Source organism: Hippocampus guttulatus, chromosome 2, assembly GCF_054856545.1.
Source record: "Hippocampus guttulatus isolate MCC_2025c chromosome 2, RoL_Hgut_1.0, whole genome shotgun sequence".
NCBI lineage: Eukaryota > Metazoa > Chordata > Actinopteri > Syngnathiformes > Syngnathidae > Hippocampus > Hippocampus guttulatus.
In genome coordinates, this window is record NC_141262.1 from 23285846 (window position 1) to 23312903 (window position 27058).

General features: G+C 42.6%; 4 protein-coding genes and 1 long non-coding RNA gene across 5 annotated transcripts; 2 read left to right on the plus strand and 3 right to left on the minus strand.

Annotated features, from left to right (window-relative positions):
• Nucleotides 1-929: 929 nt before the first annotated feature.
• On the minus strand, nucleotides 930-2937 carry mblac1 (metallo-beta-lactamase domain containing 1). Its single transcript, XM_086104659.1, has 2 exons — nucleotides 1844-2937; nucleotides 930-1316 (listed from the first exon to the last, which is right to left on the minus strand). Exons 1-2 carry the CDS (start codon nucleotides 2252-2254, stop codon nucleotides 1074-1076), a joined length of 654 nt encoding a protein of 217 aa, XP_085960785.1. The 5' UTR covers nucleotides 2255-2937; the 3' UTR covers nucleotides 930-1073.
• Nucleotides 2938-3094: 157 nt separating this feature from the next.
• Nucleotides 3095-3858, minus strand: lto1 (LTO1 maturation factor of ABCE1). The gene has a single exon (XM_086104660.1). The coding sequence runs from the start codon at nucleotides 3649-3651 to the stop codon at nucleotides 3226-3228; it is 426 nt and encodes a 141-aa protein (XP_085960786.1). The 5' UTR covers nucleotides 3652-3858; the 3' UTR covers nucleotides 3095-3225.
• An 81-nt stretch (nucleotides 3859-3939) lies between these two features.
• On the plus strand, nucleotides 3940-7017 carry mpdu1b (mannose-P-dolichol utilization defect 1b). The gene is made up of 7 exons (XM_086104658.1): nucleotides 3940-4104; nucleotides 4365-4430; nucleotides 4879-5011; nucleotides 5088-5173; nucleotides 5462-5580; nucleotides 6300-6410; nucleotides 6698-7017. The coding sequence occupies exons 1-7, from the start codon at nucleotides 3978-3980 to the stop codon at nucleotides 6833-6835; spliced, it is 780 nt and encodes a 259-aa protein (XP_085960784.1). The 5' UTR covers nucleotides 3940-3977; the 3' UTR covers nucleotides 6836-7017.
• Nucleotides 7018-8871: 1854 nt separating this feature from the next.
• LOC147209079 (mannose-P-dolichol utilization defect 1 protein-like) lies at nucleotides 8872-14744 on the plus strand. The gene is made up of 7 exons (XM_086106016.1): nucleotides 8872-8998; nucleotides 12499-12564; nucleotides 12772-12904; nucleotides 12990-13075; nucleotides 13722-13840; nucleotides 13934-14044; nucleotides 14607-14744. Exons 1-7 carry the CDS (start codon nucleotides 8872-8874, stop codon nucleotides 14742-14744), a joined length of 780 nt encoding a protein of 259 aa, XP_085962142.1.
• Nucleotides 14745-14839: 95 nt separating this feature from the next.
• LOC147209080 (uncharacterized) lies at nucleotides 14840-18295 on the minus strand. Its single transcript, XR_015100295.1, has 3 exons — nucleotides 18268-18295; nucleotides 16719-16971; nucleotides 14840-14984 (listed from the first exon to the last, which is right to left on the minus strand). It is a non-coding gene; the product is annotated as an uncharacterized LOC147209080 (long non-coding RNA).
• Between the last annotated feature and the right edge of the window lie 8763 nt (nucleotides 18296-27058).

Here is a 27058-nt window from a genome sequence, read left to right on the forward strand (position 1 = left end):
GTGGGAGTCGGGGCGGGGGAGGGGGTGGGGGCTCCATGCATGCGTGTGTTGTAATTTGATGGTCTTATCGGTGAATTATGGTGCGATTGAGATCTTTAGGGCGTGTCAACGTTCATACCTGACGGTTGAAACACACACAGACTGAGGTTATTAATCTCGGTGATGTAAACAGCGCTCAGCGCCTGGTACTACCACTCTGAATGATTTGGTTGGGGGGGGTGGGGGGGGGTAATAACGTGATGATGTCATCGGGAGGAGTTTGCCAAAAGACAGATTGACAAAATCATTTTTGCCAGAGTTGACAATAGAATGTTACAGGAATAAAGATGCCATGTTTTAGAAGGGAAAAAAAGTCATAAGATTTTTAAAAAATGTTTTCATTCACAGCTGGACTGTTCAGGTTGTCTGAGAAAACTTTGCTCTAGCTCAGAGAGCTCTTGCTTAGCTAGCAAAAGTCGGAACTGTTTCACTCTCAAAGAGAATAATACGGGATTATTGTAGTCATTTTAAAATGTAATATCAGTGACTATTATGAGGGTAATTGTATGGCAGTTAGTTTTAAGACGACAAATTATAACAAGGCATAAACCTTTTGATTTTTTTTTTCCCCCTCTGAAAATTGCAAATTTGCGACATTTGTATTTGGGTTTTGCAAATCACAAGTTAATTTTTTAAAAAATTACATTTAATCCCTTCATGAGGAAAAATATGGATTTACAGTGTAGAAAGTTTTTATTCCTCGAACAAATTATGAGTTTTTAATGTGGTGGCAGTATGTTTTCACAATAATGTGCACTTTAATCTTAGGCATCGGATCAATTTTTTCCCTCCAAATATTCCATATGAATTACTCCAATTTCATTTGTGTAAATGACACCGTTTTAGAAATTCCTTCTTTTTGCAATTACATCATAATGAGGACATCCAAATATTTTATTACAACAATTTATTGATTATTAATTCCACATGGAACAAATATACAAGGAAGGAGTATGAACAAAAGTCTTCTATTTTCACTTGTAATACTTTTCATATTTCAATGTGTATCGTCAAGTCAATCCAAGCTCCTGGTTTCAGGAATTTCGAAGGATCCGAAACGGGAGGCCGTGACCCGGTATGATGACGTCAGCCATGCGGAGCGCCTGTTGGCGGCTCTTCTCCTGCGCGGCAGGGTTCAGGCTTAAGTCCCGCCACGTGTCGTCATCGGCACAGCAGTCGAATAGGTCCCCGGCTACCAGAATCGTACCCACTGATGTTCCCTTCACCTGGACGCTCACATCCTGGCCGCTGTGGCCTGGACTGGGAACCACACACACCTGGAACACAGACACAGGTGAGAAGTTTCGTGGTTGTATTGAATAGTAACATCACAAGATGAAAATCACTGGAAGAATAGTACCACACAGGAGCTGTCACATCCCAGCAGACTGGGCCACACCTCTCGAAGGCACACATACACTCCTATGATTTACAGAGGTGTGCAATTAACAACATTTTGCTGGTTCATTATTCATCATCCAGGAGCACCCTAGGCACTCACCCATCATCGTAAATCCGTAATTTTTTTTTCGAGCCGTGCCAAACTGTAAACGTCAGTTGGTTAGTCCATCATGTTGTTTTAAGCGCGCTTCCATCTTCCTCTAGTATTCAAAGCTACTTTCTTTCCCCTTGTCTGATTCATATACCCTGACTATACTAACAATTAACGCATGATTCCAACACGCTTTATAGTCTTTTGGATGCATAGTCACCTACTGTACATACATCGTCAATGCAATCTACTCAAACAAGCAGACCGTAAAAAACGGATGAATGAAATGCAAAGACGTTGAACGTCTCTTACGTGCTCGTCTACGACGTGCGCGTGTCCCTGTGCCATCTTATTGGGCCGATATATGTCTCCTCGGCTGAGGTCATACCCCACGATGACCACAGCAGACGGGAAAAGATTAAGGTTCCCCACGTGGTCAGAATGACCGTGAGTCCCTACGACCAAGTGAATGTCCCCGGGCTCCAGGCCCTTTTTCCGGAGACTCTCCACGAGAAAGTCCCTGCTCCAAGGCCCGCCGGTGTCTACCAGAATGTTGTTGCCATCTCCCGTAATGAGCGTGACGGTTCCGTCGGCTCGAAATGTTCCATCGGGCTGCGGGTGATAGTAGCCCACTTTCAGTACCGACACCGAGTATGGATTGCCGGGAAAGTCCAGCTGAGTTTCGCGTGGAAGGATTTTTTGGAAGTCATCAGAGAAAGCCATTCACTCCACTCCGCGGCGCCGTCCATGACGTCATGACTGTCGCATAATTAAGACGTACGGTGACGAACTAGGGAATAGGTATGGGACGAATGAATATATATTGATTAAACACGAGATATTGATTAAACAAACAAAATAAAAACAAAGCACTTTGTCCATCCGAGTTGTGATATGCTGCGCTTAAAGATAGTTTTGAGACACACCTCGTCGATTGGTTTTCCTCTGCCGCTATCTGGCGGAACACGGATGCCATTGCCGCAGTGACAAGTTGAACTTGGTTGAGGGACCAAGACTTCGGGGAGGAAAAGCGTGATTTTATCACAGTTGTTTTCGATGTATATCACGAGAACAAAGTCTAATTGTCGTAATATTCTGTGTATAATACTCAAATAAGGCGTTACTGTAAAAGTTGTCTCGTCATGATGAGAGACAAATTTAGTGATGTGTGATGCGGCCTTATCTTCATATTTGCACTATTTTTTAACGTTTTTTTTCTCTGATATTAATGATAATCTTACAATGATTTAACCTATTTTTCCTGGTCACACTGCTCCTGTATTCATGACATTTGTGCTGTTCTCCGATTTACCGGAAATATTTTTTTAAAAATACATGTTTAAAAAAAACTACAATGCGTATTAACTTCTTATGTTTTTTGTTTTGTTTCGTTTTTTTTTTTACTTTTGTCATCACACCCCCTACAATAAGAATATGTAATTTGAAGATGATAAATAAATAATTTGGGTTAAAACATATAGGACCACTAAAAGGATCGCCCGTTGTAAATTACATTTGCCGAGTTTACACACTTCAGAGTAATACGGAAAGAAACAACAAAACTGTTTTTAACACTTTTTAAAAACTAACAGACAAGCAACATATGCTTCGTGTTTCCATGGAAATCCAGGTTGAAGATCTTTGGGTTTGTCAAGATAGCGTTTCCACGTTGGCCATTCAAGTCTTGTCAAGATTTAAAAAGAAGCTGCTTGAGACGTTTTGGTGTAATCCTTGAAGTCCGTTTGGATGCTAAGCATGGAGCAGACCTGTTTAAATTTGCATCGAAGTTTCGCCATATCCTCCTGCAGTTTTGCCGATTTGGGGTCATCACAGCTGCAATTCTGGATCAAATACAGAAAAGATTCAAGGGCTTTGACACGTTTTCGGAGTTTGGGGTCTGGTCCATGCTGAAGAAGACATTTCCATGTAACGACAAATCCGTGATAAAAGGAAATCTCTGTGGACAGTTTAGCCCCGTGAGAGGCTCCATGTTTGCGGCCAGTCTGCAGACCTTGGTAGGTCCCTTTCTCGAAGCCCTCTTGGTAGCCCTCCCCACGGAATTTTTCATCCGCCATGAGAATACAATCAAATATATCGTTGTCGTGGGTCTCCAATGCCATTTTGACGTCAGGTCGTTTTCAAACTGCTCGTAATCCTTGATGAGTACAGCACATGAGTGACGCAATCAAGAGGCGACTATACCATGTTTCGCGACTATACCATGTTTCGTGACCATGTGAAAATAGAAACTCGTCCTTTGGTAAAAAAAAAAAAAAATTGAGCGATTTTTCTAAAAAATTATTATGTTAATGCTTACCGGAATTATCGTCATAAAATATACTTTGGTCCGAAATTTTGTTCCCTACAGAATCGTTGCTTGGTTTGGTAAAAGACGGACTCTTTCAGCTGTAGCACATTCCATGTCACGTGACTTGACCGCTGGACAATGGCGGAACAAGTCGTTTTGGAGAAAGCGTCCTCATTTATGGACCCCTTTAAAGGCGTCTTGTTGACATATTTGATACCAGAATCGTGCTACGATGAGCTTTTTCTCAATTTTAATTTTCTACACGGTGAGTGTCACGTATTGAGTGTTATTTCGTCCCTAACACAGGCGCTAGTTTGGGTTACCCGAAGCCCAACTGCACTTGTAGAGAGATAATGGAGAACTAAAGATATCACACGCTACTTTGGTGATATTGTCCTTCGGATGACACACTGTGTATGTTCTGTGAATTCTTTTGCCGTCATTTGAAATGCCTTTCCCGGCAGCATTAACCTTGCCTCGAATATTGAAAACCATCTCTTATTTTCTTCAAAATTTGTGTTTCAGTACCATGTTTAAAGATTTTACTCAGCAAAGGCCTGGGGATCGCCATCATCCTGGGATCGGTGATGGGTAATGCACCTTTGTATACCTCCGTGCAATTGATAACACAATGTTTTAAATACTAACCACAGTGATATTTTGTAATAGGGCTGGGCAATTGTGGGGGGGAAATAATAATCACGATCCTTTTGATGAATATTGAAATCACGATTGATAAAAATTTAAAAACGATTATTCATTGATTTCAAAACGCAGTACTTATTCAACTACCAACACTAAAGTATTTAAAACTACCATCATAGCCTCATGCCCATTCATCCCTGCACCTTGAACGCTTTATTCTTGAGTACGCCATGACCTTCTAAATATCATGTGAAATCAAGCCTCTTGAGTTTTCATTCGCCTGCAGCCACACCCAAAAAAAAAAAAAAAAGTATTGAATGGGTGAATTGGCAAATGCTGAATGGCAAATATGCGGAGGTCTTCTGTTCATTTGACCCACTTGTTGTGTTCCCAGTGAAGCTGCCTCAGATCCTGAAGATGATTGGCGCAAAGAGCGGCGAGGGCCTGAGCTTCCAGTCGGTGCTCCTTGAGCTGCTGGCTATCACGGGAACGATGGCCTACAGCATCGCCAACAAGTTCCCCTTCAGGTGGGACCTCGTTCAGGCCATACGTTCACCAAGCCGCGGATTGTTTAAGGAGACGTTGTTTGATGCGTTATGTCAGCGCTTGGGGCGAGGTGCTCTTCCTCATGCTGCAGACAGTCACCATCGGCTTCCTCATTCAGCACTACGGAGGGAGGAGCGGCAGAGGTGAGACAAGAAGCAGGTCGAGATTTTTGGGGTAGGGAGGTTTGAAGCGCAGAGGAATTCAAATGTCTGAAACGTTACCTGGTAAGCCATGTTTTTTTTTTTTTTTTAAGAAAATCAATCGAAAAATTGGAAATGAAAGAATGGTCGCCTTTGGATAATGAAGTCCAAAGTCCTACTATTCCAAAAAAAAGCTAGAAAAGTTTTTCCAGAAAAAGTGGCAATTTTAAGAGAGCAAAGGCTGAGGGGAGCAGGGGAAAAAAAGCTGTAACGACAAATTGTTTTTGGCAGGTTTCCTTTTTCTGATCGTATACTTTGGTCTGCTGGTCGTCGTGCTGTCTCCGGTCACCCCTATGTCGGTGGTAACCACCTTGCAGGCCTTCAACTTGCCTGCCGTCATCGTCAGCAGGGTAGGCACGGTGAAACCTAGGCAACAAGAATGTTTTCATACAGGAGATATTTTTGTATCTTTTTTATATATATAATTCATTCTATTTCTTTATTTGTTATACTTCACAGTGAATTGTTGCATCTAGTAGTTAGCTGTCAGCAGTTTGCGCTGATGGCAGTTCAGTTTGCTAGAGACTGTTGAGCGAGAAAAAAAAGTGGTCATACTTGGATTGTAAAGATGAATCTTTTGAATAGATTTATAATTCTTTGAGAGGTTTAAAGTACTTTGAATGGAAATCAATTAAAACTTGGTGTACCGTATTTTCTGCACTATAAGGCATTTCGGAAGGCGCAATGAGTGGCCAATTGTAAAACTGTTTTCATATATCGGGCGCACCGTATTATGAGTCGCATAGAATAGAACCTACAATAGTGGCTGCAGTTATGTTATGCGTCCACTCGATGGAGCTACGCTAAAACAAATACAATATAATACAGCATTATTTATTTAGCACCTTCCCAACCGCTGCAGCTGTAACCAAGCGCTTTAGAGAACGTTTAAAATACAATGTCCAAGAAATCAGAATATTGATCCATATATATAAGGCGCACTTTTGGCTTTTGAGAAAATTGAATGCTTTTAGGTGCGCCTTATAGTGCGGAGAATACGGTATTTAAAATAAAAGTCAGATGGTTGTCTTGAGTTTTGCTCTCGCATGTGTTTTTGGGTGTCTTGCAGCTGATTCAGGCAGCCACTAACTTCCGCAACGGACACACGGGCCAGTTGTCGGCCATTTCTGTCTTCCTGTTATTTGCTGGGTCACTGGCACGCATCTTCACCTCACTCCAGGTAGCGGCCTTTTTTTGTTGTTTTTTGGAACGCTCTACACTGCCGCTGTTGGTGATTTGAGTCGAAATATTCTGACGATACACCACAAATAATTATTTTTTGAAAGTAATTTTATAAGAATAAAGTCAGAATGATATGATAGAAATGTGTATTTTCATGAGACTAAAGACATTTTTTTGTGTGTTTCAAAAAGGTGTCATATTCATTTTCAGTCATGGAGTCCTTTCTACTTTGTTGCATTTATATTCTTCCCAGCGATGACCTTGTCTTGTTGCACGTGTCCGCAGGAAACGGGCGACGCGCTGATGGCCTTCACCTACGTCATCTCCTCGGCCTGCAACGGCATCATAGCCCTGCAGGTCCTCTACTACTGGAATAGCTCGGCAGAGCGCAAGAAGAAGAAAAAGAAGAAGAAGCGAGAGTAGGCAAAATAATTCCTCCACAACAGCAGAGCAACTCTCACCCTCAAAGGTATTTGGAGGAAACTTGACGACAAACAGAGCATGCCCAAAACGAACAACAACAAAAAGATGAAAACCACAAAATGACATTCTTCGAGTTGAAAAAGAATTCCGAAAGTGATCATAAATAAAACTGTACAAATCCAGACTGATTTGCTGTCTCTGTTGGTCAATTCCCTCAGTCAGTTCAAACGTTTTTAGAAGCGGCACGTGTTCCTCTACTGCGTGCGTTTTGTGTACTTTGCACATTGGCCCTGCTAAACCAATCCCCTATCTGTGTGTGTGTGCGTGTTTGTGTGTGTGTGTCTCAAATAGGGTGGAGTTTTATGAACATGTCTTGATAACCCGAAAAAAATTGTAAATATACACTTGCCCCCCCCTTTCCAAAAAATGTTTTATTATTTGAGTGACTACAAATCTGACGCAAATGCAACAATAAGATATGATTACAAGGAGGAAAAAAAAGTCATGTTAGTTTGAACACATCTTTATTAAAATTTGACATCAGTCGAGGTGATGAAATGATGCCAAATGTTTGAGGACGCCGTATATGCCGTTTTCAGAAGAACAAAGGATGTGCAGTCTATAATGCAAAAGGATTACATAATGTGTACTGATTTGAGCATTTGTGTCAGTGTTAAATTTTGTCCATCGTGATCATTGTCAAAAATATTAATTAAAAATAGTTTGAAGTGGTGACTATCATCTATACCAATTGGTGTATTATACAATCATTTTTCAAAAATAAGTCAAACATTCAAATTTTTATGGAAAATGTTTTTTATTGTCATACCAATTTAGGGAGAAATAGTTTTTGTGTTGTGTTGTATTTTGTGTTTAATGTATAAAGCAGTTTTTTAAATTCATATTTCCAAGCCAAGATCCTTCGAATAGCTATCAAATACAATATCTCATTTATTGTATTTGTTTTGTTTTTTATTTTAAAAAAAGTTATTCTTCTCATATACAAAGCCTTGTTATGACCGAGACAGGTGTTCTCCACGAGTACCGTATTTTCCGCACTATAAGGCGCACCTAAAAGCATTCACTTTTCTCAAAAGCCGACAGTGCACCTTAAAATCCGATGCGCCTTAAATGCGGATCAATATTCTGATATCTTGGACGTGGTACTTTAAATGTTTTGTAAAGCGCTTTGTTACAGCTGCAGCGGTTGTGAATCTCTATATAAATAAAGCTGGATTGGGAGTCGCGGCTTGGAATTGAAGTGGATTTACATGGGACAGGAGATGTGAGCCAATCTCTTTTTCGTCAATGGACGCTACAGCTTCGTGTTTGCTTTCAAAACTTAGCTTGTAGCAGACGTGTGCACATTTTCAGCATGACGTCTCTGATCCACTGGTGAAAGGACACTTTGATCCTCTCCTCTTTCATCTGTAACTGCTTCAGAGAACAAAGTGTATGCAGAAAAGTGGTGAAGATTGCACGACTGTCTGTGTCCTATGTGTTGTGTTGTGTTGTTTTTGTTATTTTGACTTCAAAATGGCGCAGTGTGAGTGGCTGCCTTTCCAGCAGCTCCTATATTTTGTTGTTCTACTTCTTCCTTTCATAACCTTGCTGCTGTGAATCGGGAATTTCTCCATTGCGAGACTAATAAAGGTTTTCTTATCTTATCCTATCTTATTCCCTTCAGCATAGCTCCATCTAGTGGATGCATAATGCAACCGCAGCCACTCTTGTAGCTTCTATTCTGTGCGCCTTATAATGCGGTGCGACCTAAATATTAAAACAATTTTAAAATAGGCCATTCTTTCAAGGTGTGCCTTATACTCCGAAGCACCTTATTGTGCGTAAAATACGGTAAATTGTTGTATTAAAATTGGAAGTGGTTGAATTTTCAAAGCAATGGAAATTTCCATACAAATACAGCAGAGGTAGCAATTGCATGTTGACTGTGTACAATGTAACTTAAGCTCCAATGAGCATGTGAGTGATAAAGTCGCCTGAACTTTGATATGTTCGATCCTTGAAACCGAAGAGAAATGGCGGAGGTCACCCTTTTGCATAAAGGGACTTCTTGGCTGGATCCTTTTGAGGGGCTTTTGTTCGAGTATTCGCTGCCGCAGTTATGCTCCGATGCTTTTTTCCTGCGTTTCGACTTTACGGACGGTGAGTACGTGCTCCTCGACTCAGACTTCCGTACGGCGCGAGGGTGCGTGCGTTCACAAGACGGCAAGCGGCACATCGGCAACGGGAATGTGCTTGGTGTAATGATTGACGCGCCACACCGGCTCGATGACTGCATCAGGATTTTCTGCGAGCATCAGCAAATCTGATTGAATGCCTTTTTTATAACGCAACTTGAAACAAATGAAATGCCCACGTTCTACCGCATGTACACATGAGCTATCATCACGAGTGAATAAAATATACCTCAAGCCTAAAGAGAATCTGACTTTGAGTCACTGCAAGTGACAAGACGGGCATCCATTGGCTCTGAAAGGAGTCTGGGAGTGCCCATTTGCTGTCGAGCCCTTTGAGAGCTGTAGCAACTTAGCGCCGTGCTAACCGCTAACTAGCAGCCTACAAAGGGTGATTGAATTGAATTACCGGGTAATGTTTCTGCACAAAGTATTTTATACTTTTGAATGTCATATAAGGCCTTCATTTCTTTCTTGCAAAATCGAATGAGCTGGGCGCCTTTGGCGGGAGCCAAAGGCGGGGACCCTGGCGGTCCGATCCTCGGCTGCAGAAGCTAGCTCTTGGGACATGGAATGTCACCTCTCTGGCAGGGAAGGAGCCCGAGCTGGTGTGTGAGGCAGAGAATTTCCGACTGGATATAGTCGGACTTGCCTCCACACACAGCCTGGGTTCTGGTACCAGTTCTCTCGAGAGGGGTTGGACTCTCTTCCACTCTGGAGTTGCTCATGGTGAGAGGCGCAGAGCAGGTGTGGGCATACTCATTGCCCCCCGGCTCAGTGCCTGTACATTGGAGTTCACACCGGTAGACGAGAGGGTTGCCTCCCTCCGCCTTCGGGTGGGTGGACGGGTCCTGTCTGTTGTTTGTGCATGTGCACCAAACAGCAGCTCAGCATACCCACCCTTTTTGGAGTCCTTGGAGGGTGTGCTGGAGAGTACTCCTGCTGGGGACTCCCTTGTTCTGCTGGGGGACTTCAATGCTCACGTGGGCAATGGCAGTGAGACCTGGAGGGGCGTGATTGGGAGGAACGGCCCCCCTGATCAGAACTTGAGTGGCGTTTTGTTATTGGACTTCTGTGCTCGTCACGGATTGTCCATAACGAACACCTTGTTCAAACATAAGGGTGTCCATATGTGCACTTGGCACCAGGACACCCTAGGCCGCAGTTCGATGATCGACTTTGTAGTTGTATCATCGGATTTGCGGCCGCATGTTCTGGACACTCGGGTGAAGAGAGGGGCGGAGCTGTCAACTGATCACCACCTGGTGGTGAGTAGGCTCCGATGGTGGGGGAAGATGCCGGTCCGTCCTGGCAGACCCAAACGTATTGTGAGGGTTTGTTGGGAGCGTCTGGCGGAATCCCCTGTCAGAAGGAGTTTCAACTCCCACCTCCGACAGAGCTTTTCCCATGTTCCGGGGGAGGTGGGGGACATTGAGCCCGAGTGGACCATGTTCCGTGCCTCTATTGTTGAGGCGGCCAATCTGAGTTGTGGCCGTAAGGTGGTTGGTGCCTGTCGTGGCGGCAACCCCCGTACTCGCTGGTGGACACCAGCAGTAAGGGATGCCGTCAAGCTGAAGAAGGAGTCCTATCGAGCCTTTATGGCCTGTGGGACCCCACAGGCAGCTGACGGGTATCGACTGGCCAAGCGGAACGCAGCTTCGGTGGTCGCCGAGGCAAAAACCAGAGCGTGGGAAGAGGTCGGTGAGGCCATGGAAGCCGACTTCCGGACGGCTTCGAGGAAATTCTGGTCCACCATCCGACGTCTCAGGAGGGGGAAGCAGTGCACCACTAACACTGTGTACAGTGGGGATGGGGCACTGCTGACTTCGACTTGGGACGTTGTGAACCGGTGGGCAGAGTACTTCGAAGACCTCCTCAACTCCACCAACACGCCTTCCTTGGAGGAAGCAGAGCCTGGGGACTCTGAGGTGGGCTCTCCTATCTCTGTGGTTGAAGTCACCGATGTGGTTAAAAAGCTCCTCGGTGGCAAGGCCCCAGGGGTGGATGGTAGTCCCTCTTTTTAAAAAGGGGGACCGGAGGGTGTGTTCCAACCACAGAGGGATCACACTCCTCAGCCTCCCTGGTAAGGTCTATTCAGGGGTGCTGGAGAGGAGGGTCCGTCAGGAAGTCGAGCCTCAGATTGAGGAGGAGCAGTGTGGTTTTCGTCCCGGCCGTGGAACAGTGGACCAGCTCTACACCCTTAGCAGGGTCCTCGAGGGTATGTGGGAATTCGCCCAACCAGTCTACATGTGTTTTGTGGACTTGGAGAAGGCGTTTGACCGTGTCCCTCAGGGAGTTCTGTGGGGGGTGCTTCGTGGGTATGGGGTACCGAACCCCCTGATACGGGCGGTTCGGTCACTATACCACCGATGTCAGAGTCTGGTTCGCATTGCCAGCAGTAAGTCGGAATCGTTTCCAGTGGGGGTAGGACTCCGCCAAGGCTGCCCTTTGTCGCCGATTCTGTTCATAACCTTTATGGACAGACTTTCTGGGCGCAGCCGAAGCGTTGAGGGGGTCCGTTTTGGGGGCCTCAGTATTGCATCCCTGCTTTTTGCAGATGATGTGGTGCTGTTGGCTCCTTCAAACAGGGCTCTCCAACTCTCACTGGAGCGTTTCGCAGCCGAGTGTGAAGCGGCTGGGATGAAGATCAGCACCTCCAAATCTGAAACCATGGTCCTCAGTCGGAAAAGGGTGGAGTGCCCCCTCCGGGTCGGGGGAGAGATCTTGCCCCAAGTGGAGGAGTTTAAGTATCTTGGGGTCTTGTTCACGAGTGAGGGCAGGAGGGAGCGAGAGATCGACAGGCGGATCGGTGCAGCGTCTGCTGTGATGCGGACGTTGTATCGGTCTGTCGTGGTGAAGAAGGAGCTGAGCCAAAGGGCGAAGCTCTAAATTTACCGGTCGATCTACGTTCCAACCCTCATCTATGGTCACGAGCTATGGGTCGTGACCGAAAGAACGAGATCCCGGTTACAAGCGGCCGAAATGAGTTTTCTCCGCAGGGTGTCCGGGCTCTCCCTTAGAGATAAGGTGAGAAGCTCGGTCATCCGGGAGGGGCTCAGAGTCGAGCCGCTTCTCCTCCACATCGAGAGAAGCCAGATGAGGTGGCTTGGGCATCTGATTCGGATGCCTCCTGAGCGCCTCCCTGGTGAGGTGTTCCGGGCATGTCCCACCGGGAGGAGACCCCGAGGAAGACCCAGGACACGCTGGAGAGACTATGTCACCCAGCTGGCCTGGGAACGTCTCGGGATCCCCCGGGGAGAGCTGGAAGAAGTAGCTAGGGAGAGGGAAGTCTGGGCTTCCCTGCTAAAGCTGTTGCCCCCGCGACCCGGCCCCGGATAAGCGGTAGATGATGGATGGATGGATGGAAAATCGAATGACTTTTGATGAACCCCTCTGCCCGAGGAAGGTCTGAGCCAGACTCCCTCCCTATATATGAAGTGAAAAAATGTGCGGGTCTTTCTCTTTCAGCGCGATGTCTGAAGATTCTGCTCAGCAAATGCCTGGGTACCGTCATCATCCTGGGATCAATGTTTGGTATGAGACTGCTTCACTTCTTTTTGCTCTTTAAAGCAGGGCGGGCAATTTTTGTGCGCCCTGGGCCACATTTGAGTTTTAACTCAGATAAGGTAAATGTGCCAAGTAATTTATTTCATAGATAAATGCATTCTGAGATTTTTAAAATATTTAATCAATATTGAATAATATTTGATTTAGTTGATCATTTGACGGTGTGTCATCCAGTGAAGCTGCCTCAGATCGTGAAGCTGATGGGCGCCAAAAGCGCCGCGGGCGTGAGCTTCCTCTCGCTGCTTGGTGAGCTCCTCGCCATCACGGGTTCGCTGGCCTACAGCGTGGCCCACAGCTTCCCGTTCAGGTGAGGCCCACGCCGGCATCGCGACTAAGCCCGATTTCCCCGCTGGAAATCGACTCACCTGTCCGCCTCGTGTGCGTTTCGGCAGCGCTTGGGGCGAGGCGCTCTTCGTCATGCTGCAGACGATCACCATCGGCTTTCTCATTCAACATTACGGAGGGAGAACCTGCCGAGGTGAGACACGGTCATCTCCGAACTTGGAAGATGATCTTTCTCTTTCTTCTCTGTCATGTATTTTGAACGTCCGACAGACCACGCGCTAACAATTTCGTCCAGTCACGTCTCGTCAACGAAAACTCCCATTCGTCACGTCACATTGTAGTTATAAAAAAGCCACCTTTAGCTTCGTCATCGTCTCGGTCTCTCCATGAAAAAAAATTCATGACAATAATGAAATAATTTCGTCATCGTTGACGAAAAAGAACACTCCTGTGAAGTGGTAATTTCATTGGTTAAACGTGACGAGCCTAAGGGGAAACCTCTTGATGGCATGAAACGTGTCAATAAAAAATATCAGTGAACACACATGAAAAGCACCCAAAGTTCAAAAGGTGGGGGGAAAGGAGTGGATTATAGTAATTTAATGTAAAATAAAATAAAAAGGCAAATATGACAGTATTTATACATTTAGATTTTTACTCAAAATGTTCTTGTACTTATAATAAACACAAATTATCTATCTGTCTGTCTTTCTATCTTTCTAAGGTTCTCAGTCTTTCAATCCATCAACCTCCTGTCATAGTTCAGTCTCCGTTTCACTATCGAAATTGAAAATGGTTCTCTGCTGCCCTCTCTTGGCCACCCCCTATATTGTGTTCAGGCGTACAGGTTGTGCTGCTCTACTTCGGTGTGCTGGCGTTCCTGCTGTCTCCACTGGCCCCCGCATCCCTGCTCACCGCCATGCAGGCCTCCAACATGCCCGCCATTATCGTCAGCAGGGTCGAGCAAAACATTCCTCAAATAGTCACCTGTTGTACTTTTTCATTTCGTTTTTTTTCTTTTTAAATCGCTGGTCGATAATCATGTCTGCAGGTGATTCAGGCGGCCACCAACTTTTGCAACAGACACACGGGCCAGTTGTCGGCTCTTACTGTCATCATTTTGTTTGCTGGCTCACTCGCACGCATCTTCACCTCAGTGCAGGTAAACGCAAATAAAAAAGGGGGGGGGCAGTGTAAAACCTGGTGCAAGCACAACCAAGCCACGTCTTCCATCTAGTGGTGAATGGTTATATTACAACTTAAAACTATACAGTTGACCGCCAATGGGCTGGTCTGTGAATAGCAAAAAGGCACGTCAAACTGATGCCCATTGAAATACATTAGATTTTTTTTTTGAATCAGTAAACCCCCAAAGTTCTATATTTGGGCTAATTCCGTATTAATATATGTAAAGATATTTCTTCCCAGTTTGGCAGTATTTTCTTATGCGTACCCTGTTACATTTACCATTTGATCAATGAAAACCGTAGAAGAAGACATTTTTCAGTCTAATACTTTTGATTAAAGTTGAATTATCTTTTTCCCAATACATCGCTCCAATTAATGAATCACAATAATGATAGTTTACACAATTTACAGTTGTTTTTATTGACTTCTCCACGGTTTGGGTTTATGGTGCCAGTCTTAGCCTGTAACCGATAACCGATCATTTGTGTCCTCGAAGGATTTCTTTTGTTTTTGAATCATGACCCTTGCATCCTCAGGAAACGGGCGACACCCTGCTGGTGGTCACCTACGTGGTGTCGGTGGCCTGCAACGGCCTGGTCGTCGTGCAGGTGCTCTACTACTGGAAGGCCACCAAAAAGTTCCTACAAGACCAACGGGAGCTCACACAGCCGTAGATGCTGTCCTGCTCCCGAATGACCAACACGTGCCCCGAAGAAATTTGATATCCGTACGAAGGTCTGTGGATGCTTTTTATCCGGAGTCTTGGGTCCTTCAACTTTGTCAGTCGCGGCCTGTACAAATTGCACCGGCATCCTTTCCTCCGGTCGGGCACGCGGCAACTCTGCGGTGCAGATGATCAGCTTGGTGGACTTGCCGCGGAGGTGACGGATGCCATCTTGCAGCTGACCTAAAGACTTAACGACAGCACGGACGAGTACTTGAAGGACTCTCGGAACGCCAAGAGAGCTTTCAAGAAGAAAGTGGTGGCTCGTATTAAAAGAGGCGGCCAGTGCGCTCACTGACAAAGTGGTGGAGTTTCACGGCATCAGGCAAGAGCTCCCGAAGGCCATTGAGAACTTTTAAACGCGCGTGTCAAGGATGAATACAATAGCCATGTACTGTACAGTCTACTAATTAGTTGTTTCTGAATCAACATTTTGTTCATGAGAAAGTTTCCCCAATGACATAAAGATGCTCTGTTCATACTTGTTGGAGACAATCCTTCTCTTGTTGAACTGAAGACGTACAGTACATCCAGCAAAGGATTGCACGACAAAACATTTGCCCCCCCCCCCAAAAAAAATCAGTTGGCAGTTGTCTTTTGAACACGTAACACCAGAAATAAGGTCATACAATGGGCAGACAAAGAATGGTAAGGTGTTTAAAAAAAAAAACAAGCGCGTTGAGAACAAAAGCTGAAAAAATGACCACGGATAGTAAAACATTTTTCAAAAAAAGGATTGTCGAGTAATAAGGCTGTTAAAATAAAAATAAAAAACATTTGAAAAGGACCTCAAAGGCATCTTTTGTATTTATGTAAAGGCGTTTAAAAAGAGAGAGGTGCGTGCAGAGGGTGGGGCCATTGGGGCGGGGCCCTGGGCATCCACACCACCCTGAATGTGTATTTACGGGCATGTGGATGGGATTGAGGGGCATCCATTGGGGAAAATTCTTATCCGCCGCACCCCACAGGGTTTCAAATTGGGGTTTTGAACTGGGGTTAGGGGTTCAAATTGGGGTTTGAAACAAGGGTTAGGGTATCAAGCTGTGGGTTGGGGTTTGAAATTAGGGTTTTAACTAGGGGTGGGGTTTGAATTTGGTTTTCAACGTCCAGTTAGGGTTTCAGATTTGGGTTAGGGTTTTAAATAAGGGTTTCCATCTAGGGTTCAAATTTGGGTTTTAAGATACGTTCGGGTTTCAAACTAGGGCGAGGATTTCAAATTTGGCTTTTTTAAACTAGGGTTAGGGTTTCAAAGAGGGGTTTTAAAAAAAAAGGGCGGGAAACAAATTACCAAACAAGTATTGTGGGAATGTGTCCTTTTTATTTGTCAGTTCATCTCAGACGTGAGCATTCAGTGTTCCGTTTGATTATTTAGCTGTGTGGTTGTAACGGTTGTTTGGAACTTGTACTTTATTACACAAGACTGAAAGACCTTTTTTTTTCTTGCAGTCAACAAATACTGTATGTCATAAATAACTTTTGACCTTTCTATTCTTATTTTTTTTTTAAATTATAGTAAAACAAATAAAATAAAACCCAACTCCTAATCCACAACCCGAGTTTTAAATCCTAGTTGGAAAGCCAAATTTGAAACGCTAACCCTGGCGTGAAACCTGAACCATCATTTTAAACCCTAATTTGAAATCATAATCCTATTTTGAAACCCTAATTTGAATCCAAACCCCTGCTGAAAACCCTCATTTGAAATCCTAATCCAATTTTGAAACTCCAATTTTGTGTTAAAACCTAATTGAAAACCATCACCCGAATTGTAAAACGTAATTTGAAACCCAATGCCTAATTTAAAATCTTATGTTTAAACCCTGACCCTGATTTTAAACCTAACCCTAATTTCAATCCCCAATCCTAATTTAAACATTCACTTTTATTTTATGTTATGTTGTTACTTTTTGCAAACTATAATTACCTTGCCAGGGACGACTGAGAGCTAACATGAAGGTAGCGCTCAAAACTCAGCAACCACCTGGGCAGCAGCAACGGCGGTGGCGGCATCGGCGCTCTGGAAGGCAAACAGAAACAACCCAAAAGACCCAATTGAACAAAGAACACCGTGTGTGTGTGTGTATGCGTGTGTGTACCAGAGCAGTCAAGCAAGCAGCAAACGTCACACTCAACGCTTGCGACCATCGACGTGTTTTGCTGCCTGCGCAAGTCGTTTCCTGTACAAAAGAAGCAGGCCATCATTTCCATCCCAAACATTGGATGTACAATACCACCTGCGACTACTGGGCAATCTTGATTATTACTTACTAAAATGTGTACAACTGCAGTTCAGCACACACACACACACACACACACGCGCGCGCGCGCACACACAGCTCTTTGTACCAAACTTTTAAGTCAGCCTCAGCGCTTCCATGACAACCACTTGTTGAAGCCTCGCTGCCTGTTGCTAGGTGATTGGAGCTACTGGACCAGAAAATCCCTCCATTGACGCTCCCCAAACACACACACGCATACACTCTCCAAACCCCCAAGGACCCCGAACCCCCCCCCCCCCCCCACCCCTATGGGCTCCAGCCAAAACAACACTGCCATTTATCATTAATTTGACATGATTTCTAATTAATTCCAGCCTCCAACATATACCAGAACATTTCTACATGTCGGACGAGTGTAAAAAGGAGTAAAAAGTGGAAAATCTCAGACTTCTCAGTTGTCACAAACACACCAGTAAATTGAGTCAGATTTTATTTCGCAATGAAATGATGTCATTTAATTTTTGGGTTCATACGCACTTTTCTTTGTCAGAATTTGGAATAGTCTGATTTCTGAGTTTTCGTCAACGCACATGTAACCACAAAGTATGTGCTTTCTTCACCTTTTACACAGCTATTTATAACCCCCCCAAAAAAGTTTAGCCCTCAGAATTCGACACAAAACACACTAAAAACATTTTTAAGAAACTTTTGCTCAACTTTCAAGATGACAAACTGCACTGGGGAAGTGTGGAACACTTTTGCCTGGTAAATCTTAAATTGATTATGGAAGCAAGTCCCCCCCCCCCCCCACCCCTCCCACTCTTTCCGACCTCCATCCCCTCCCCTCGCCGACCGATTAGCTGGTGCAAGGGTTCTGGCCCATTTCCATGAGAAAGGCGGCGGTCGGTGAAAGGGTTAAGCCTGTGAGGACCAAGCAAAGCAGAAAGCAGCACTCATTTTCTGCACAGTGGGGGGGCCGGGAGATGGGAACAAAGACGCCCGAGGGAGGAGCGGAGACTGCAGCTTTACTATATGCACCTGCGTGCTGAAAGGCGGCGGACAATGCGCCTCCGAAACGGCCAATTACGCGCGGGACATCCACCACGTTGTGTGTGTGTGTGCGTGTGTGTGTGTGTGTGTGTGTGTGTGTGCGCGCGCGTGCGTGTGTGTGTGTTGGTTGGGGAGAAAGTGAAGGACAAAGATAAGAAAGTAAAGCTTTCAATCATCGCCCCCGCCCCCTTCACCCCAACTCACCGACATGTTCCCATGCAGCCAAGCCAATGACTGATACGTCATCCTCGATGTATCGGCATGACGTCATGTTTAAAGCGACACGACACGCACACGTGGTCAAAATTGTTGTTATCCCTCTATTAGGGAAAGAAAACCCCACAGCGGTCACGGAAATAACTTGAATCTGTATTTAATTGAAATTTAACCAATGAAAATCGGACATTGCTTTTGAATTGAACAACAACTTGCTATTTTTTTGCACAACCAGTGAGAACGCTTGTATCCTTCAGATTGCCAGATGGAGCAAAGCAGCCCCAGAACAGAACAGAGTGAGTCGTGCCTCCACGTGAATAGTATGATTGGAAACAACAAATATGTACAAATTATTCTAATGCCACAGATGAATTAATTTATTTTTTGGGTGGTACATAAAAAAACAAAAAGTAACAATTGGCCTTGACTGTAAACACGAACGACAATATTGAAAAGAATCAGAAATAAACAAAAGTCAACAGACGATACCACTGAAGCAGAAGCATGAACAATATTAAAATCATTTCACATTAATATTTAGTGTATGTATTTAGTGTGTGTGTGTGTGTGAAAGAAAACGCCGCAAGAAACACAATGCAACTTTGAACGTCATACACAAAAAAAATGCATTTGCAAATCCTGTCCAATCCCACTCCATTGACTGGGTCCCAATCATGTTGAGGCCTGACACTGTAAACGAAAGCAAACCGAGTCCAAACATCACATTTATTCACATTGACTTCACACACTCTAGCCCAGTAGTTCTTAACCTGGGTTCTAGCGAACCCCAGGAGTTTGGTGAACCAGTCTCAGGGGTTCGACGGAGCCTCTGCCATGGAGGTGAAGACACAGCATGTCAGTTAGTTATGGTATGCTCGCTTGGCCATCACTGGCTGGTTTATTTTGTGCACAATTAAAAAACGTATACTTCATACCTATACTGATTGTGTTAACTTTTTTTCTGTTTTTAAAAAATGTGTTTTTTATGTCTTGAATTTGTAAAAAAAAATAAAAATAATTTAATCATTTTTATTTTTCACTAATGAAGGGTTCAGTGAATGTGCATATGAACTGATTGGTTTCGGTACCTCTAAAAAGGTTAAGAACCACTGCTCAAGCCTCACACCAGTTCAAAACGGCTTCAATAAAGATTGCTTAAAAAAAAAAAGTTCAAAAAACGGCGCCACTTCCGGGAATGGGCGTGACCAGGAAGTAACTGATCTCGGCAGCGCCCTTCAGTTTCCGGTGGAGGTTGGCGCCGTCTTGTGGCGAGTGACGTGGACAGCCGTGGTGCAGAGCTTTTACAAAAAAATAAGACGACCCCATAAAGGCTTAAAAGGAAGAAAAAAAAACGTTTTGTCAGGCTTTTCACATAAGACCATGGAAACTATGACCTTTCCTTAAAATTTCATCATAACTCTAGTTAACGACATAATTTGTTGTAAAACACCTTACATCACGTTTTTTAAACCCCCAATCAGGAAAATTGGTCTGGCCCAGCTCTGGGGCAGACACGGCACGTACACTTGGCCCACATACCTCAATGAATGACGGTCCTGCAGTGGCCCACGTCTGGCATCCATGATGTGGGCCGCATTTGGCCCAGATCTGAGCCGCATTGTAAAACCATATCTGGTCCTAAGTAGTAAGGCGTTTTTAGCCGAAAAAAACGACCATGTATAGTACGCCGTTTTTATACGAAAAAAAAACGACCATGTATAGTAAGGCGTTTTTAGCCCAAAAAAACGACCCTGTATAGTCATGTGTTTTTAGACGAAAAAAATGACCATGTATAGAAAGGCGTTTTTAGCCGAAAAAAACGACCATGTGTAGTAAAGCGTTTTAGCCGAAAAAAAACGACCACGTATAAGTAAGGCGCTTTTAGCCGAAAAAAATGACCTTGTATAGTAAGACGATTTGTACGAAAAAAACGACCAGGTGTAGTAAGAAGTTTTTGGCCGAAAAAAACGACCACGTATAGTCAGGAGTTTTGAGCCGAAAAAAATGACCATGTATAGTAAGGCGTTTTTCGACAAAAAAAAAACGGCCATGTACAGTATAGTAAGGCGTTTTTAGCCGAAAAAAAAGGACCACGTATAGTAAGGTGTTTTTAACCGAAAAAAACGACCACGTATAGTAAGGCGCTTTTAGCCGAAAAAAATGACCATGCATAGAAAGGCGTTTTTAGCTGAAAAAACGACCATGTGTAGTAAGGCGTTTTTAGCCCCAAAAAACGACCCTGTATAGTAATGCATTTTTAGACGAAAAAAAAAGACCATGTATAGTAAGGCGTTTTTCGAGGAAAAAAACGACCATGTATAGAAAGGCGTTTTTAGCCTAAAAAAATGACCAAGTATAGTAAGCCGTTTTTCCACGAAAAAAACGACCATGGATAATAAGGCGTTTTAACCCGAAAATAACGACCATGTATAGCAAGGCGTTTTAACCCGAAAAAAACGACCATGTATAGTATGGCGTTTTTAGCCGAAAAAAACGACCATGTACAGTAAGGCGTTTTTAGCCGAAAAAACGACCACGTATAGTAAGGCGCTTTTAGCCTAAAAAAAATGACCATGTATAGTAAGCCGTTTTTCGACCAAAAAAACGACCATGTATATATAGTAAGGCGTTTTGAGACGAAAAAAACGACCATGTTTAGTAAGGCATTTTTAGCCGAAAAAAACGACCATGTACAGTAAGGCGTTTTTAGCCGAAAAAACGACCATGTTTAGTAAGGCGTTTTTAGCCGAAAAAAACGACCATGTATAGTAAGGCGTTTTTAGCCGAAAAAATCGACCATGTTTAGTAAGGCGTTTTTTGCCTAAAAAAATGACCATGTGTAGTAAGGCGATTTTAGCCGGAAAAAAAAACGACCATGCATAGTAAGGTGTTTTTAGCCCAAAAAAAAGACCATATATAGTAAGGCGTTTTTAGCCGAAAAAAACAACCATGTATAGTAAGGCGTTTTTAGCCGAAAAAAAAATGACCACATATAGGAAGGCGTTTTTAGCCTAAAAAAATGACCATGTATAGTAAGGCGTTTTTAGCCGAAATAAAACGACCATGTTTAGTAAGGCGTTTTTAGCCGAAAAAAACGACCATGTATAGTAAGGCGTTTTTAGCCGAAAAAACGACCACATATAGTGAGGCGTTTTTAGCCTAAAAAAATGACCATGTATAGTAAGCCGTTTTTCGACGAAAAAAACGACCATGTATTGTAAGGTGTTTTCAGCCAAAAAAACGACCATGTATAATAAGGCGTTTTAAACCGAAAATAACAACCATGTATAGCGTTTTAACCCGAAAAACGACCATGTATATATAGTATGGCGTTTTTAGCCGAGAAAAACCGACGATGTACAGTAAGGCCATTTTAGCTGAAAAAACGACCACGTATAGTAAGGCGTTTTTAGCCTAAAAAAATGACCATGTATAGTAAGGCGTTTTTAGCCGGAAAAAAACGACCATGTATAGTAAGGTGTTTTTAGCCGAAAAAAACGACCACGTATAGTAAGGCGTTTTTAGCCTAAAAAAATGACCATGTATAGTAAGCCGTTTTTCGACGAAATAAACGACCATGTATAGTAAGGCGTTTTGAGACGAAAAAAACGACCATGTTTAGTAAGGCGTTTTTAGCCGAAAAAAACCGACCATGTATAGTAAGGCGTTTTTAGCCCAAAAAAACGACCACATATAGTAAGGCGTTTTTAGCCTAAAAAAATGACCATGTATAGTAGGGCGTTTTTAGCCGACAAAACGACCATGTTTAGTAAGGCGTTTTTAGCCGAAAAAAACGACCATGTATAGTAAGGCGGTTTTAGCCGAAGAAAACGACCATGTATAATAAGGCGTTTTTAGCCAAAAAAAACGACCACGTATAGTAAGACGTTTTTAAACTAAAAAAATTACCATGTATAGTAAGCCGTTTTTTGTCCAAAAAAAAGACGACCATGTATAGTAAGGCGTTTTGAGACGACGAAAAACGACAATGTTTAGTAAGGCGTTTTTAGCCGAAAAAAAAGACCATGTATAGTAAGTCGTTTTCGGCCGGAAAAAAACGACCATGTATAGTAAAGCGTTTTTAGCCGAAAAAAACGACCATGTATAGTTAGGTGTTTTTAGCCGAAAAAAACGACCATGTATAAGGCGTTTTTAGCCTAAAAAAATTACCATGTATAGTAAGCCGTTTTTCGTCAAAAAAAACGACCATGTATAGTAAGGCGTTTTGAGACGACGAAAAACAACCATGTTTAGTCAGGCGTTTTTAGCCGAAAAAAACGACCATGTATAGTAAGGCGTTTTTAGCCGAAAAAAACGACCACATATAGTAAGGCGTTTTTAGCCGAAAAAAACGACCATGTATAGTAAGGTGTTTTTAGCCGAAAAAAACGACCACGTATAAGGCGTTTTTAGCCTAAAAAAATGACCATGTATAGTAAGCCGTTTTTCGTCAAAAAAAAACGACCATGTATAGTAAGGCGTTTTGAGACGACGAAAAACGACCATGTTTAGTCAGGCGTTTTTAGCCGAAAAAAACGACCATGTATAGTAAGGCGTTTTTAGCCGAAAAAAACGACCACATATAGTAAGGCGTTTTTAGCCGAAAAAAACGACCATGTAGAGTAAGGCATTTTTAGCCCAAAAAAAAACGACCACGTACAGTATAGTAAGGCGTTTTTAGCCTAAAAAAATTACCATGTATAGTAAGCCGTTTTTCGACGAAAAAAACGACCATGTATTGTAAGGCGTTTTAGCCTAAAAAAATGACCATGTATAGTAAGCCATTTTTCGACGAAAAAAACGACCATGTATTGTACAGTGTTTTAAGCCGAAAAAAAACGACCATGAAGAGTGAGGCGTTTTAACTAAAATAAACGACCATGTATAATAAGGCGTTTTTAGCCGAAAAAAACGACCATGTATAGTAAGGCGTTTTTAGCCGAAAAAAACGACCACGTATAGTAAGGCGTTTTTAGCCTAAAAAATGACCATGAATAGTAAGGCGTTTTTAGCCGAAAAAAACGACCATGTTTACTAAGGCGTTTTTAGCCGAAAAAAACGACCATGTATAGTAAGGCGTTTTTAGCCTAAAAAAATTACCATGAATATTAAGCCGTTTTTCGACAAAAAAAAATGACCATGTATTGTAAGGTGTTTTCAGCTAAAAAAACGACCATGTATAGTAAGGCGTTTTGAGCCGAAAAAAACAACCATGAACAGTGAGGCGTTTTAACTAAAATAAACGACCATGTATAATAAGGCGTTTCAACCCGAAAATAACGACCATGTATAGCAAGGCATTTTAACGCGAAAAAAACGACCGTGTACTGTATAGTTAGCCGTTTTTCGATGAAAAAAACGACCATGTATTGTAAGGTGTTTTTAGCCCAAAAAACGACCATGTATAGTAAGGCGTTTTGTGCCGAAAAAAACGACCACGTATAGTAAGGCGTTTTTAGCCCAAAAAAATGACCATGTACTGTATAGTAAGCCGTTTTTAGCCGAAAAAAACGACCATGTATAGTAAGGCATTTTTAGCCGAAAAAAACGACCACATACAGTATAGTAAGGCGTTTTTAGCCTAAAAAAATTACCATGTATAGTAAGCCGTTTTTCGACGAAAAAAACGACCATGTATTGTAAGGTGTTTTTAGCCGAAAATAACGACCATGTATAGTAAGGCATTTCTGACTTTCGGGTTGAGTGAACGCTGGCGCGTTTTGGCTGCCGCTGCTCAACCCGTATTGTTTTGTGTTTTTTGTTATTGTAAAGTGTCCTTGGGTGTCTTGAAAGGCGCTTATAAATAAAATCTATTATTATTATTATTATTATTTTTAGCCGAAAAAAACGACCACGTATAATAAGGCGTTTTAGCCTAAAAAAAGTAACCCAAAAATAACGACCATGTATAGCAAGGCATTTTAACGCGAAAAAAACGACCATGTACTGTATAGTTAGCCGTTTTTCGATGAAAAAAACGACCCTGTATTGTAAGGTGTTTTTAGCCCAAAAAAACGACCATGTATAGTAAGGCGTTTTGTGCCGAAAAAAACGACCACGTATAGTAAGGCGTTTTTAGCCCAAAAAAAATGACCATGTACTGTATAGTAAGCTGTTTTTCGACGAAAAAAAACACCATGTATTGTAAAGTGTTTTTAGCCCAAAAAAACGACCATGTATAGTAAGGCGTTTTGTGCCGAAAAAAAAAGACCATGAACAGTGAGGCGTTTTAACTAAAAAAAAAAACGACCATGTATGAAAAGGCGTTTTAACCCTTAAATAACGACCATTTATAGTAAGGCATTTTAACCCGAAAAAAACGACCATGAACAGTGAGGCGTTTTAACAAAAAAAAAAACGGCCATGTCTAGTAAGGCGTTTTTAGCCGAAAAGAAACGACCATGTGTAGTAAGGCCTTTTTAGCCGAAAACAAACGACCATGTGTAGTAAGGCGTTTTTAGCCGGAAAAAAAACAACCATGTACAGTAAGGCGTTTTTATCGGAATAAAAGGACCATGTATAGTAAGGCGTTCTCTGCCGGGGGGGGGGGGGGGGGGGGGTTCGGCTAAAAATGCCTTATTATTCATGGTCCTTTTTTTCAGCTAAAAACATCTTACTATACATGATTGTTTTTTTTCGGCTAAAAACGCCTTATCCATGGCCGTTATTTTAATCGAAAAACGCCTTACTATACATGGTCATTTTTGTTGGCTAAAAACGCCTTACTCGACATGGTCGTTTTTTCGACTAAAAACGCCTTACTATTTATGGTCTTTTTTTTCGGCGAAAAACGCCTGACTATACATGGTTGTTTTTCTTTCGGCTAAAAACGCTTTACTATACGTGGTCGTTTTTTTTGTTTCGTTCTAAAACGCCTTACTATACATGGTCTTTTTTTTCGGCGAAAAACGCTTTACTATACATGGTCGTTTGTTTCGGCTAAAAACGTCTTACTATATATGGTCGTTTTTTTGGGCTAGAAACGCCTGACTATTCATGGTCCTTTTTTTCGGCTAAAAACGCCTTACTACACATGGTCTTTTTTTTCATCTAAAAACGCCTTACTATACATGGTCGTTTTTTTTTCGGCCAAAAGCGCCTGACTATACATGGTCGTTTTTTTTTTCGGCTAAAATCGTCTTACTACACATGGTCGTTTTTTTTCGGCTAAAAACGCCTTACTACACATGGTCGGTTTTTTTCGGCTAAAAACGCCTTACTGTTCATGGTCCTTTTTTTCGGCGAAAAACGCCTGACTATACATGGTTGTTTTTCTTTCGGCTAAAAACGCCTCACTATACGTGGTCGTTTTTTTTTTTTCGTTCTAAAACGCCTTACTATACATGGTCTTTTTTTTCGGCGAAAAACGCCTTACTACACATGGTCGGTTTTTTTCGGCTAAAAACGCCTTACTGTTCATGGTCCTTTTTTTCGGCTAAAAACGCCTTACTATACATGGTCGTTTTTTTCGGCTCAAAACGCCTTACTAAACATGGTCATTTTTTTCGGCTAAAAACGCCTTACTATCCATGGTCATTTTTTTCGGCTAAAAACGCCTGACCATACATGGTCATTTTTTTCGGTTAAAAAACGCCTTACTATTTGTGGTCCTTTTTTCGGCTAAAAACCCCTGACTATACATGATGGGGGGGGTTTTGGCTAAAAACGCCTTACTACACATGGTCGTTTTTTTCGGCTAAAAACACCTTACTATATATACATGGTCGTTTTTTTTCGTCTAAAAACGGCTTACTAGACATGGTTGGGGGTTTTTCGGCTAAAAACGCCTTACTATTTATGGTCCTTTTTTTCGGCTAAAAATGCCTTACTATATATACATGGTCGTTTTTTTGGGCTAAAAACGCCTTACTCCACATGGTCAGTTTTTTTCGGCTAAAAACGCCTTACTATCCATGGTCCTTTTTTTCGGCATGAAACGCCTGACAATACATGGTCGTTTTTTTTTCGGCTAAAAACGCCTTACTACATATGGTCGGTTTTTTTCGGCTAAAAATGCCTTACTGTTCATGGTCGTTTTTTTTCGGCTAAAAACGCTTTACCATACATGGTCCTTTTTTTTCGGCTAAAAACAGCTTCCTACACATGGTCATTTTTTTCGGTTAAAAAACGCCTTACTATTTATGGTCCTTTTTTTCGGCTAAAAACGCCTTACTACATATGGTCGGTTTTTTTCGGCTAAAAACGCCTTACTGTTCATTGTCGTTTTTTTCGGCTAAAAACGCCTTACTAAACATGGTCATTTTTTTCGACTAAAAACGCCTGACTATACATGGTCGTTTTTATCTCCGCTAAAAACGCCTTACTACATATGGTCGGGTTTTTTTCGGCTAAAAACGCCTTACTGTTCATGGTCGTTTTTTTTCCGCTAAAAACGCTTTACCATACATGGTCCTTTGTTTTCGGCTAAAAACGGCTTCCTATACATGGTCGTTTTTTTCGGCTCAAAACGCCTTACTAAACATGGTCATTTTTTTCGACTAAAAACGCCTTACTATCCATGGTCCTTTTTTTCGGCATAAAACGCCTGACTATACATGGTCGTTTTTTTTCCGGCTAAAAACGCCTTACTACATATGGTCGGTTTTTTCCGGCTAAAAACGCTTTACCATACATGGTCCTTTTTTTTCGGCTAAAAACGGCTTACTATACTTGGTCATTTTTTTTTGGTTAAAAAACGCCTTACTATTTATGGTCCTTTTTTTCGGCTTAAAACGCCTTACTATACATTGTCGTTTTTTTCGGCTCAAAACGCCTTACT